Raw genomic sequence first — 12,455 nt, forward strand, 5'->3', positions numbered from 1 at the left:
ACTGCACACAAGGTCAGGGTTATACCATTTCACTGCATACAGGGTCAGGGTTATACCATTTCACTGCACACAGGGTCAGGGTTATACCATATCACTGCACACAGGGTCAGGGTTATACCATTTCACTGCACACAGGGTCAGGGTTATACCATTTTACTGCATACAGGGTTAGGGTTATACCATTTCACTGCACACAGGGTCAGGGTTATACCATTTCACTGCACACAAGGTCAGGGTTATACCATTTTACTGCATACAGGGTTAGGGTTATACCATTTCACTGCACACAGGGTCAGGGTTATACCATTTCACTGCGCACATGGTTGGGATTATTCCATTTCACTGCACACAGGGTCAGGGTTATACCATTTCACTGCACACAGGGTCAGGGTTATACCATTTCACTGCACACGGGGTCAGGGTTATACCATTTCACTGCACACGGGGTCAGGGTTATACCATTTCACTGCACACGGGGTCAGGGTTATACCATTTCACTGCACACAAGGTCAGGGTTATACCATTTCACTGCATACAGGGTCAGGGTTATACCATTTCACTGCTCACAGGGTCAGGGTTATACCATATCACTGCACACAGGGTCAGGGTTATACCATTTCACTGCATACAGGGTTAGGGTTATACCATTTCACTGCACACAGGGTCAGGGTTATACCATTTTACTGCATACAGGGTTAGGGTTATACCATTTCACTGCACACAGGGTCAGGGTTATACCATTTCACTGCGCACATGGTTGGGATTATTCAATTTCACTGCATACAGGGTTGGGGTTATACCATTTCACTGCATACAGGGTTAGGGTTATACCATTTCACTGCACACAGGGTCAGGGTTATACCATTTTACTGCATACAGGGTTAGGGTTATACCATTTCACTGCACACAGGGTCAGGGTTATACCATTTCACTGCGCACATGGTTGGGATTATTCCATTTCACTGCACACAGGGTTGGGGTTATACCATTTCACTGCACACAGGGTCAGGGTTATACCATTTCACTGCACACAGTGTTGGGATTATTCCATTTCACTGCACACAGGGTCAGGGTTATACCATTTTACTGCACACAGGGTCAGGGTCAATCCATTTCACTGCACACAGGGTTTGGGTTATACCATTTCACTGCACACAGGGTTTGGGTTATACCATTTCACTGGGCACAGGGTTAGGGTTATACCATTTTACTGGACACAGGGTTAGGGTTATACCATTGAACTGCACAGAGCGTTAGGGTTATACCATTTCACAGCACACAGGGTTCGGGTTAATCCATTTCACTGCACACAGGGTTCGGGTAAGTCAGTTTCATTGCACACAGGGTTAAAGTAGTCCAATTTAATTTTACTGAACACTGGCTTAGTGTTAGTCCAGTTTACTGCACACATTGTTAGGATTATGCAATTTTACTGCACACAGTGATACATTAGTTTGTATGCACTCAGGATTAGATCACTGCATTCTCACTTAAATCATTGTTTAATTCAGTATACTCTGAGATATTTTATAGTCCTCTTCATGTTTTTTTTTTTTTTCCCTTTTTTTTTTGTAAGAGGACTATCAATAAATAAATTACCTGGCTCTTCACATTCTCCTTGAGACATGTTTATATTGGACAACACATGTTGCCCAGAGACATAACTAAAATACCTAAATTACTTGGCAGCTTATAGTTCTTGTCCCCTCCCACCCCCATATAAAATCATTCCCAGAAAAAGACACACACATAATTATGTATATATAATATAAATACAGTTTCATTTATCTATACAGAGACATTTTAGGAATCTACACACAATCACCTCCGTAACCCAGGCAGTGTTTGGCACAGTCAGTATAGACGGGGTGCTCTGGTGTTATACAAAGGTGTATGTGTGGGGTAGAGATTTTATGCAGTAATAGCCATGCCCTCATGTATTCTCCAAATGATGTCGCTATTCCTGCGTACCTCCCTTTATGTGCACAGAATACTATTCAACTCAAAAGATACCCTAACACGCCCCATATATTCCCACAGATATGCTATATATCGCCTAAAAAATGTATTTTCTCAGATTTATGCTGCACGTTAGCCCAGATACTGCAGTTTTGTTTTTTGTTTTTTTTACACAACTAAATTCTAACTTGCGAGACATTTTGGCTAATTTCAACTCTGAATGAAAACTCGACCTCCGTCCGATAACATTCTGCATGAAATCTGCATATTTACTGGACCCCAAAACGTTATTTTTTTAATTTTTTTTTTTATGGCATTAAGCAGCTACAAGGAAGCAAAATGTTTCACAGTAGCTCTAGATGCATCCTATCTAGCATGGTAATGTGAAATGCAGAACTATTCTTATTGAAATGGAGGAGGGGAGAACATGCATTTGGCACTGGTTCTTAGGGAAAGGTAGTGTTTGGCACAATTGTATGGATTTAAGGAAAATTAAATAATGAGAGGCGTATGATGATGTATGATGTCACTGGTGATGTTATAGGAGCTAGGTACCAGGCCTACTTTGAGACGTTTTGCCACCTTGATTTAGAGGACCAGTTTCCCTTTGTCTCATCCTGCAGTTCTTGTGACTAACCAGTCACTTCTGTTTTTCTCACTTTGCAAGGTTAATGAGCACTAAGGACGAGGAGATTCCTCTGACCTTTTAGTTACGATATTACCCTGTATGGGGAGTGTTGGTCCAGTGCAAAATATGCTTTTATTGCTTTTTTTTTTTCTAATATGTTTTGCGATAAAAATCTGAATTTTCACATTTTTTAGGGTAAAAATAACACATTTACCTTTGTCCATAAGAAGAACTAGGTCCTCTCTTCCTCCCTCAGCTAGGCCTAGTTGTAGCCACCTATCTGCCTCCCAATCCAGTACTAGAGGTGCCAAGCGTTGTGATTCTTGCCCCCTGTTGTTCTAGAGGTAGTAGACTTAATGTTTTGCTCATAGCCTCTATACGAACAACCTTCCCTTCGTACAACCCTGGCTCCCACCTCTCTTTCCATTCCAACAGGTGCCAAACTCCTTCCCCTCTTTATTCCCTTCTTTCTCCCACATTCACCAAACTTTCTCCCCTACCCTCCATTCAAATTAACCCACCTTTTGTGGGTTGCTGGACCTCACCCCCTGCTCATAAGCCACCCTCTGACCAATCAAATATTGTGCTGCCTGTGTGGCGCCTGGAGGTCCTGTGATGGTCACCTTCCGGCTTCTTGTTCCCGGCACAAATTCTCCCTTCTTTGAGATTTGGATGCGAGCTCCTGTTAGCTCTTGGTATTCAACCAATGTTTTCCCACCCTTGCCCAAGATTGCGCCTACCAAAGTTTCTGGAACAGCCATCTCTAATGTCTCCTTGCCTGCCACACTCTCTGCTGCCAGTTTTTCCACCAGGATTCCACCACCACCCAGCCCCATTGCTGGAGCTGCCTCTCCCGCATAGGATGCAAGCAGACTTACTGCAGCTGGGTGGACTCCCCCTACTAATGGATTGAAGCCCAAGCCTGTGCTGTAACCATAGCTGGCCAAGGTGTTGAGGGCAGTAGAGATTGCCAGGAGGTCTCCTCCGGTGATGGCTGGTGGAGCTGGTGGTGCAGTTGGAAAAGGAGTAAGGGCTGGCTCTGCTGTTCCACCAGCATAGGGCGACCCAGTGGGATTGGAGTTGGCCACGGGGCCTTGTGAGTTAGTGTAGCTGATGTTCAGGTGTGCATTCCCTTGTGGTGGGTCCTCCTTAGCTTTGTGGATGATATTACGCAGGGCGTGTTGGACCTGACTGGCTTCCCCACTCACTGTCACCACCCGTTCCTGGAGATTGGGCCCTGCAGGCTTCTGTGAAAGCTGAACCCAGGCCCCCGATTCTTCCATGATGCTCCGTACAGTTGCGCCACCCTTGCCAATAATCAGGCCAGCTGTTGTGTTTGGAACAATCAATTTGGCCTGTCGAATAAGTGGAAACAAAAGATCAAACAATATAAAAAGCGCTGATGACTTTAGTAAGACTGATTCTATCATTGAAAATGTTCAATGTCATTTACTTTTAAAATTACATTCACATTACACCACATGCACCACACAATATTTACAGAGCCATGCAGATATGGACAGCAATGTCTGGCTGTTATGCCTGGGGTAGTACCAGAGGACCCGAGCTAATTTGTGTATGCGTGTATATAAATATAGTGTAATTACTCTCTAATTTGTGTATGTATAAATATTTACGTATTTTATAAATATTTGCCACAAAGAACGACTACTAGGTCCTTATATTGCAATAGAATGGAGGACCGTATAGCTGGCATGTATAACATGTTGCTTGTGCAACTTTGTTTATCAATCAACCAAGACACTACTCTAAAAAGTCACATCCATTTTTAGCTTGGTTTTCAATTCCTAATTTCTTGCAGCTGACACAAATGATGGCTTAATTTTTTTTCTATGGCATTTTCTCAGCCATATCACTATTTGTCAAAAGTGCAGCTGCTGTGGGCTGCAGTCTTTTCTAAGATTGCATATTCATGACTTTGTATGTGAGCAAGACATCTACGCACCTGCTTGGCTCGCTCCGTATTAATAGTGGTCTGGGGGGGCATGAGAACCCCCATATCGTTTTTTGCTGCTCCCTGAGGTACCTCCCGCATCTTTTCTGCAATGAAGCTGTGTACAGATAACAGAGCCTCGGCTGTTCCCTGAACCAGACATACTCTTTCTGTCGTTCCTGTGAAGAGAATGAGATTTATAAGCAATTACAGATTGGGGGTATGTTTTTAGAAGCAATGTACTTGGAGTGAACACTGACAAATTTCCTAAACATACACATTTTACCAACAAATGTTACAGTAAACAAAGGCCATAAATCAAAACTGTTTTGAAAATGCCATCAAAATTTAGCAGAATTACATTTTCTTAATGAAACAAAAGCACAGTAATATGTTTGCTCCACCAAGGTTGTTTTATCATGCTAATTCTGCCCGCGTATCTCTTGTCTCCTCAACCTGCCTCTAGATCTGTTTTATGCATGTTTTTATAATAAAGTGACAGTCTGCTCATAGTAAAATCTGTAAAATATTTTAATTCCATTTGACCTATTTTTCAGAAATTGCACCTGTCACTCACAGTCTCACAATATGTTGCTAGGGAAGGCCCAACAGCGGCACCAATGTCCGCGTTGCTGCTATTACTGGCTTTTGTAAAAATAAAAAAATGTAAGATGTCTCAGAAGTTGCCATTCTATAAAAGGGGATAATAACTACTTTATGTGGACTTTGCCCATCTCGTGCAGAACGGACACTGCCCTGTGGAAAAGGCTTGGCACAGTATGGATTAACAGTTCCCCTGAGAAAGGCATTCTTTTGTGTGCTGAAATGTTGGGGGTTTGGTGGCTTGTGTTCTGCCTTGGTAGGCTATTGATGGTAATACTGTTACATATTGATGTGTAGATTCTAGTCCTTTTCACTGTCACTTTTTTGTGTTTGTTAATTATGCTACTATTGTGTAATTAAAGGGACACTATAGTCACCAGTGCAACTACATGTATTCCTGAACCCTATAGTGTTAACACGACCATCTAGCCCCCCTGGGCCCCTCATGCCTCCACAAATATAGTAAAAATCTTACTGTATTCAAGCCAGAAGCTGTAAATCTGCATGCTGAGACTCAGGAAAAACAAGCAGTCTGCTGACATGTGATAGCCTGATCCAATCACAATGCTTCCCCATAGCATTGGCTGAGACTGACAAGGAGGCAGATCAGGGACAGGGGCAGAGCCAGCATGATTCAAACACAGCCCTGGTCAATCAGCATCTCCTCATAGAGATGAATTGAATCAATGAATCTCTATGAGGAAAGTTCAGTGTCTGCATGCAGTGGGAGGAGATACTGAATCACAGGATGCTCGTGCACAGCAGATCTGAGTGGATGGAGGCAAATTATGCCTCCATCAACTCCGAAGTCCCTCTGGTTCACTGTGAGTGACTGCAACTGGAGGTGTTCCTAGCTTTCAATGTAAACACTGTATTTTCTCTAAAAAATACAGTGTTTACATGAGAGAGGCTGCAGGGAGCTATAGTTCTCACCTGAACAACCTCATTAAGCTGAAGTTGTTCAGGTGACTATAGTGTCCCTTTAAACCAGTATATTTTCAGTATCATTTGTGTGCATCCTGGTATATTTATATATTAATGTGAAACCTAGGGTGTCAAACACAGAATGTCTACCTAGGTTTGCACCCGGTTGATTTCATTTAATCATACATAGAGTTTACCTCCTTATACAGATTGTTGTTGTGACAATATGGATTAAGACACATCTCCCAAGTGTCCCTATTTAGGAGGGACATTCCCTATTTTGAGCCAAAATTCCTCTGTCCTTCTTTTATATCCTAATGTCCTCTTTTCTAGGAGCTCCATATTTTTTTGCTGCCTCTGAGTGTAGCAATAATACTCCCAGTAATGTCTTTAAACTACAATAAATGTGTTTAGAAATCAGTCGGTGTAAATAAGAGTAAGTCAGCTACATTTTCTCAGGACAGCCCTGCCCCTGGTCACACCCCCACTCACACTCCTGAAATTAAAGTGTTTCTTTTTTTTTTGTCCATTTGAAATGTTGTATGCACTCTGGGAACAGCTCTTCAGCCTAGATTTCTGCACACGCTCTAAAACAAGTTATTGTAATTTCAAAATACGTGAAATTCCCTTATAGTCATTTAAATGCTAGTGCCACTGCGGCAGATGGTGTTTACCTCTACGTAGCCTGGAGGTGAAAGCTGAACTCATTAAATAAAAATTAAATTTAATCTATATGTCTAGTAGAAATTTGGCTAGCACAATATATAAATAAAATGTTTCTCTCAAAGCATCACATTAATGTAAGGACATGATACCCGCTGGCACCATCAGCATCAATTATATGTGCCCTGGTTCATTTTGATCTGGGACGCCAAGTTCTGTGATTTGTAATTTGGCTAGATTTTTTAAAACTTTAAATAAACCTTGTCATAGAATCATATAGAGAATTAAAAATTAATATTATGAGCATATATTTTATACAAATACAAAGCTGACATGATGATTCTAGGACACACTTGAAAACAGCAGATACAATTCCGTGTAATGTGGAAAGTGAGTGTTTTCTTTTTTTTGTTTTTTAATTCATGGTCCATTTTAAACGCCTTGTACATTAAAGCCAACATAGGCCTATCAAATCTGATTCACTGCGCGCTTTTGCCATGACAACATGGGACCACAATGACTCAGGCTGTGGCCTAGACCAGCCTTTGTGGCAGTGTGGTCTCCAAGGTAACCTGGAAGCCTATAAGGCATTGCCAAGCCTTTCTGGTATTGAGCTGTTTCCATGGCAACTCATTACAGCCCAGGATGCAGTCACAGATCCTGTGTTGTGGTTGGCTATCCTGATTGCAGTTTAGTATTACAATGGGTATGGCTGCGGCCTACAAAGCCAAGACTGCATAAGCTGTTTCCATGGCAACCCGAGCCCTTCTATGTCTTATCAAACCTGCTTGACTGTGAACAGTTGCAATGCTAATCTATTACATTTTGGCCTGCAGGAAATCGTCAAGCCTTTGTTGCAATGAACACAATAGTTCAGCCTGAGGTCTACCATAAACCGCATAGCAATGAACCTTTCTCCCCCCCACCCCCAAACTAGAGCTTTAGTGGTATCATGCAGACTACTGTGTTTTACAGATTAAGGTGACCATGTGTTCTCTTTTTCAAAGGAAACTCCCTAATTAAGATATCAATCCCATAACTCCTGTAATTACTCTCCGTACCAGGCCAATTAGTTTTTTTGTTTTTTTTTGTTATCCTTTTTGGCTAAAACATACTAACTTTCTGGCCCTAATCATGAATACAGATATTTTACAAAAAAAAAAAAAAAAGACCACTGAAACAATATGTTACAAATAACATAAAACAGACATAAACCGTAATCTAAAATACTAGATTATAATATTGTTTTCAATAACTTCTTGCTTGCTGTTAACAGTTGAGATAGTTATATCCCCATATTAGTATTTTAAAGGGCTGCATCATATGCTGGCACTTTATAAATCCCAATAATAATTACAAGAAAATATTAAGAAAAAAAATCCACATTTTAATATACTTATAATAACATAATGTCTAAAACGCTATTATCAATTTATGACAATGTGCGACACAAACAGAAAAAAAGAATTTCAGGTACAAGTTGAACATCTCATGTTAAAGGGACACTCCAATGCCCGGAAAACAACCCGTTTTCCTGGCACTGCAGGTCCCCTCTCCCTCCCACCTCCCATCCCCAGTTGCTGAAGGGGTGAAAACCCCTTCAGGTTAGTTACCTTAACCCAGCCGATGTCCCTCGACAGGGGGGTTTCTGCTCGCTGCCGCTCCACCCAGTCATTACGTCAGCCGGTGGGCGAGACTGATCCCGCCCACCGGCTGAGGAGACCTAATGCACATGCGCGGCAATGCCACGCACGCGCATTAGAGCTCTCCATAGGAAAGCATTGAAAATGCTTTCCAATGCTTTCCTATGGGGAATTGAGCGACGCTGGAGGTCCTCACACAGCGTGAGGATGTCCAATTACGCTCTAGCACAGAAAACCTGTGCTATGGACACGGAAGGGCCCTCTAGTGGCTGTCTAGCAGACAGCCACTAGAGGTGGAGTTAACCTTGCAAGGTAATTATTGCAGTTTATAAAAAACTGCAATAATTACAGTTGCAGGGTTAAGGGTAGTGGGAGTTGGCACCCAGACCACTCCAATGGGCAGAAGTGGTCTGGGTGCCTGGTGTGTCCCTTTAATTTAGGCCCTGTATCCTAACACTGCTATTCAAATTCCAGCAGGTTAGTAGCAGATACTATAATGTTAATTATCTTACAGCTTAGCTGCCTTCTCTATCTCTTAACAGCAATATGCCAAAAAATGACATGATTAGATAAAATGTCTCCCCCATTTCATCAGTTTAAACCATGGAATTATGTATTGCTAGTCAGCAGTTTAAGTACGGCACCAATTGTGAAACTGTTTAACAGCAAAATGTTCACTGCGTGTGCACAGTTCATGTGCAGCTGGGTGTGCATGTGAAACAGTGCATGGACAAGACTTAGTAACTGGACCTTCCGAGGAGACCTGAAAAAATGACATTATATACACACATGTATGACATTTGACTAATAGGAGGGAGTTTTTATATACAAAATAATCTTGATAAAGACCCAGCAGGGTCAAAACGTTTGATTATTTGATTTGATTATTTGAATATTTGATTGATTATTTGAGTTTGTAAATACACATTTTTGGGAATCCGGAGAGTGCTCCTTTATTTACCTTTTGTATTTTTGCACTGGGAAGAAGCATTTAAGTTAGTTCTGTCGATATCTATTTTGTGATTGGGGAGTGCCAGTTCTGTGTATGTATGTGTATATATATTGGGATACTGAGTGCGTATACTTATAAATAAAGATCCACAAACTAAAATTGGATCATTATTCATGGTAATAGATCCAGCATCCTAGATAATACAGAAATATATATGTATACAGGAATACAAAGTGTGCGTCTTTAAATTCACGTTTTGTGTCCCCTGAATGGCTCCTTAAATCATAATATCCTGTCAGCCGTTCAGTCTAAGTAGGCTCTGGTTAGTGCTATAATGTGTAGTGTTTCAAAATGTTGACGTCTCATTTTGTTGCCTTCACTTTGAAGCGAGTCATTGGACACTTTGTACCAATAAGAGAAAAACAGAACCCATTATCTTTCTTCTCCTCCAATGCATGTGTGCTGTGGCTGTGCCGCGACTAAACTGATTGTGAAAGCAATAACTTTGAATGCTTTTTTTAAAATTTTTGGTTTTGTTTTTTAAATGGAGCGTCATATGAAAAAAAGGTTAAAACAAGTGAAATGTGATTTTTAATGTTTTATTCGATGGTGTAACGTGTTAGAGAATCGAAGATTCGCCTTTACGGTTTTCATACTGACTGCACACATATTTTATGGGAATACTTGTCATATACTGTAAAATAATATCATGATTTATTATCTTGAATGAATGTATTTTTTTGTCTTCCTTTTCTAACTTTTTTACAGCAATTTAGTAAAGCTTTGTCAGTGACAGACTCCGATATACATTACATGTTCGATCCTCTCTCTGTTACCTGGGTAAAAGTCCTTGGATTTAGATAGCTTGATAGTGGCTCCCGTCTCTCTCTGCAACTGGACAATAGTCTGCCCCCCCTTCCCGATAATGGAGCCGGCCGCATAGCTGGGGATCAACACCTTCAGGAAGAGTTCACCCTCATCTGCAGGATAACAAAATGTTACTCAGACGTGTCGAGAATAGAACACTTTTATGAGTGATTATGAAATCAGCCATATTGCTTTTTTAGTAGGCTGCTATTTATGACTTATAGTATCACGCACTTTCTATAGTGTTGCATAAACTGCGACACGGCTGATATAATGCAAGTCCCAGTTTATTATTTCCTTGACATTTAATGGGGTTTATTAAGAAACACAGGAATTGTAGAGCATTGGTGAGCCAATTGCAAATTGTAGATCAATATAGTTTCTATTTACCCTAAAATGCGCAATTCCTTTGTCAGTTCTCCACAAGTTTAGGGAATAAACCCAATTAAAATGCAAGTCAGTCTGCATTTCTGTGCAGGTGGGTGTAGAAGCCCTACCGCAGATCATGAAAAAGTATTTTTTTAGACTACCGCATGTCACTTTCAGAGAAGCCATCCAAATACCATCATATGTTTAAAGCAAAACACAAGAACAACAAAACAGCAACCTATAGATATATCTAACGTGGAGCGAAAAGAGCTCGGACCACGTAAACTCATCCAGAAAATGAGAATTTTAGTAGGAGGGGGGCATTCTATCCCTTAACTCTGATCAATAAATAGAACTGAAGTATGCTATTATATCACAGCGCCTTCTGTGCTACCAAGAAAGCGTTTCTCTTAATGGTTACTGTGGTAACCACATCGTGCCATTTTTGGGGGAGGAGAAAGCATGCTTATTCTGTGTTTGTGCACACAGTTGCCACAGTTCATGGTTAGGACAAGACCATCTCTATCTCTTGCTCTTGTGTCAAACAACAGACGCATGTGTCAACAGCCGAGTATAATATGTAATATATGATAAATCATTCCAGCAGATATATTCCCTTTTAAAGCAATTAAATTATTTTTGGAATGAGGATATACAATAGATAATTGGTAATCCCCAGTCAACCGAGGGGCTGTGTCTTGTGGATGATCAATTTTGTCAGATAATCAATCTTGCAGTCAGGCCGCCATTTTAAATTGATTATATGCTGAAAAGGTGTCCTATCAATCACTACTGGTGGATCATCTGCCTTTTGAGATGGATTTTTCATTCATACTCTGGTCAACCATGCAGGAAGTTGGAAATCAGCTGTGTAAAAGGTTAGGCAGAGTCCACAGAAGGCCCAAAATGACCATGGTATGTATAGTACAGAGAAAATAAAAGAAGGGGTGGTATTTATTGAAACATAAAAGCGCTCAAAGGGATTTAACAAATTGAAGTATGGAAGTACAATCCAAAGACAACCAAAATTCAAAAAGCCGAAACATGAGATAGAATTACTTCACTGACAAGGTAGTGGACACGTGGAATAATCCAGCAGCCGTTGAAGAAGGTATGTGAAGTTTAAGTATGCAAGGGATAGTTATAAAAGCAATTATGGAGCAAAGTTAATAATAAGAAAGTGGACAGTCTAAATGAGCCCTGCAGTTATCACCTATCATAATAATTCCCCACACCATGCCACCCCCCTACATTATACGTCAGTGTCAACGACATATGTGAATAGCCACATGTCAACAATCGTTCGGAAGAAAACACTTTTTTGGCAAACAATTCCATAGATTGGAATATATCCATTAAATTCATAGAGACTGGGCGGTACTTGACAAGCATAACACAGTATGTCACTTTTTGCATTCTATGGGTTTCACGGTGATATTAGTTTAAACTGCTGTCTGTAAATGCACAAAGCCTCAAGTACCATGCCTGGGCTATAGTTTGTACAGTTCAATGCTGGGTAATCTTGCCAGCTGGCTTTTAGCATCATGATAAATGCAGTTTACATATTTTTGGCATGCCAAGTTTTGCCATCACTGATATTATGCACGTGTCATCCGTATGAATGTTAATTACACTTAAGAGCTCCTTACACCCCCATACATAACTGCTGTAGAGTCTTAGAGATGCATTAACGCAAAAACACTCTTTTCATGTTGCAAAGCAATGTTACTCTATTGTCTATGCATTTTAAATACTCCGTGCCATTGGAACATTCCGTAAACTGATCATATATGCCCCACACTGTATAGCCATATATATAGGCTATCTACTGTGCTAACTAAACATGATTATATCATGTATTTATATGTAAAATATTATACAATGTTTTATCTT

General features: G+C 40.7%; 1 protein-coding gene across 1 annotated transcript in view; it reads right to left on the reverse strand.

The window, feature by feature from the left end:
• Positions 1-1,346: 1,346 nt before the first annotated feature.
• The window catches only part of NOVA2 (NOVA alternative splicing regulator 2), a 28,225-nt gene continuing 17,116 nt past the window's right edge, over positions 1,347-12,455 (reverse strand). The window contains exons 2-4 of the mRNA XM_063431730.1: positions 10,163-10,306; positions 4,554-4,720; positions 1,347-3,942 (exon numbers count right to left, since the gene is read on the reverse strand). Of these exons, the coding sequence (XP_063287800.1) occupies positions 3,100-3,942; positions 4,554-4,720; positions 10,163-10,306 (1,154 nt within the window). The 3' untranslated portion in view covers positions 1,347-3,099. The remainder of the gene's footprint in view (positions 3,943-4,553; positions 4,721-10,162; positions 10,307-12,455) is intronic.

This window comes from Pelobates fuscus, chromosome 9 (genome assembly GCF_036172605.1).
Source record: "Pelobates fuscus isolate aPelFus1 chromosome 9, aPelFus1.pri, whole genome shotgun sequence".
NCBI lineage: Eukaryota > Metazoa > Chordata > Amphibia > Anura > Pelobatidae > Pelobates > Pelobates fuscus.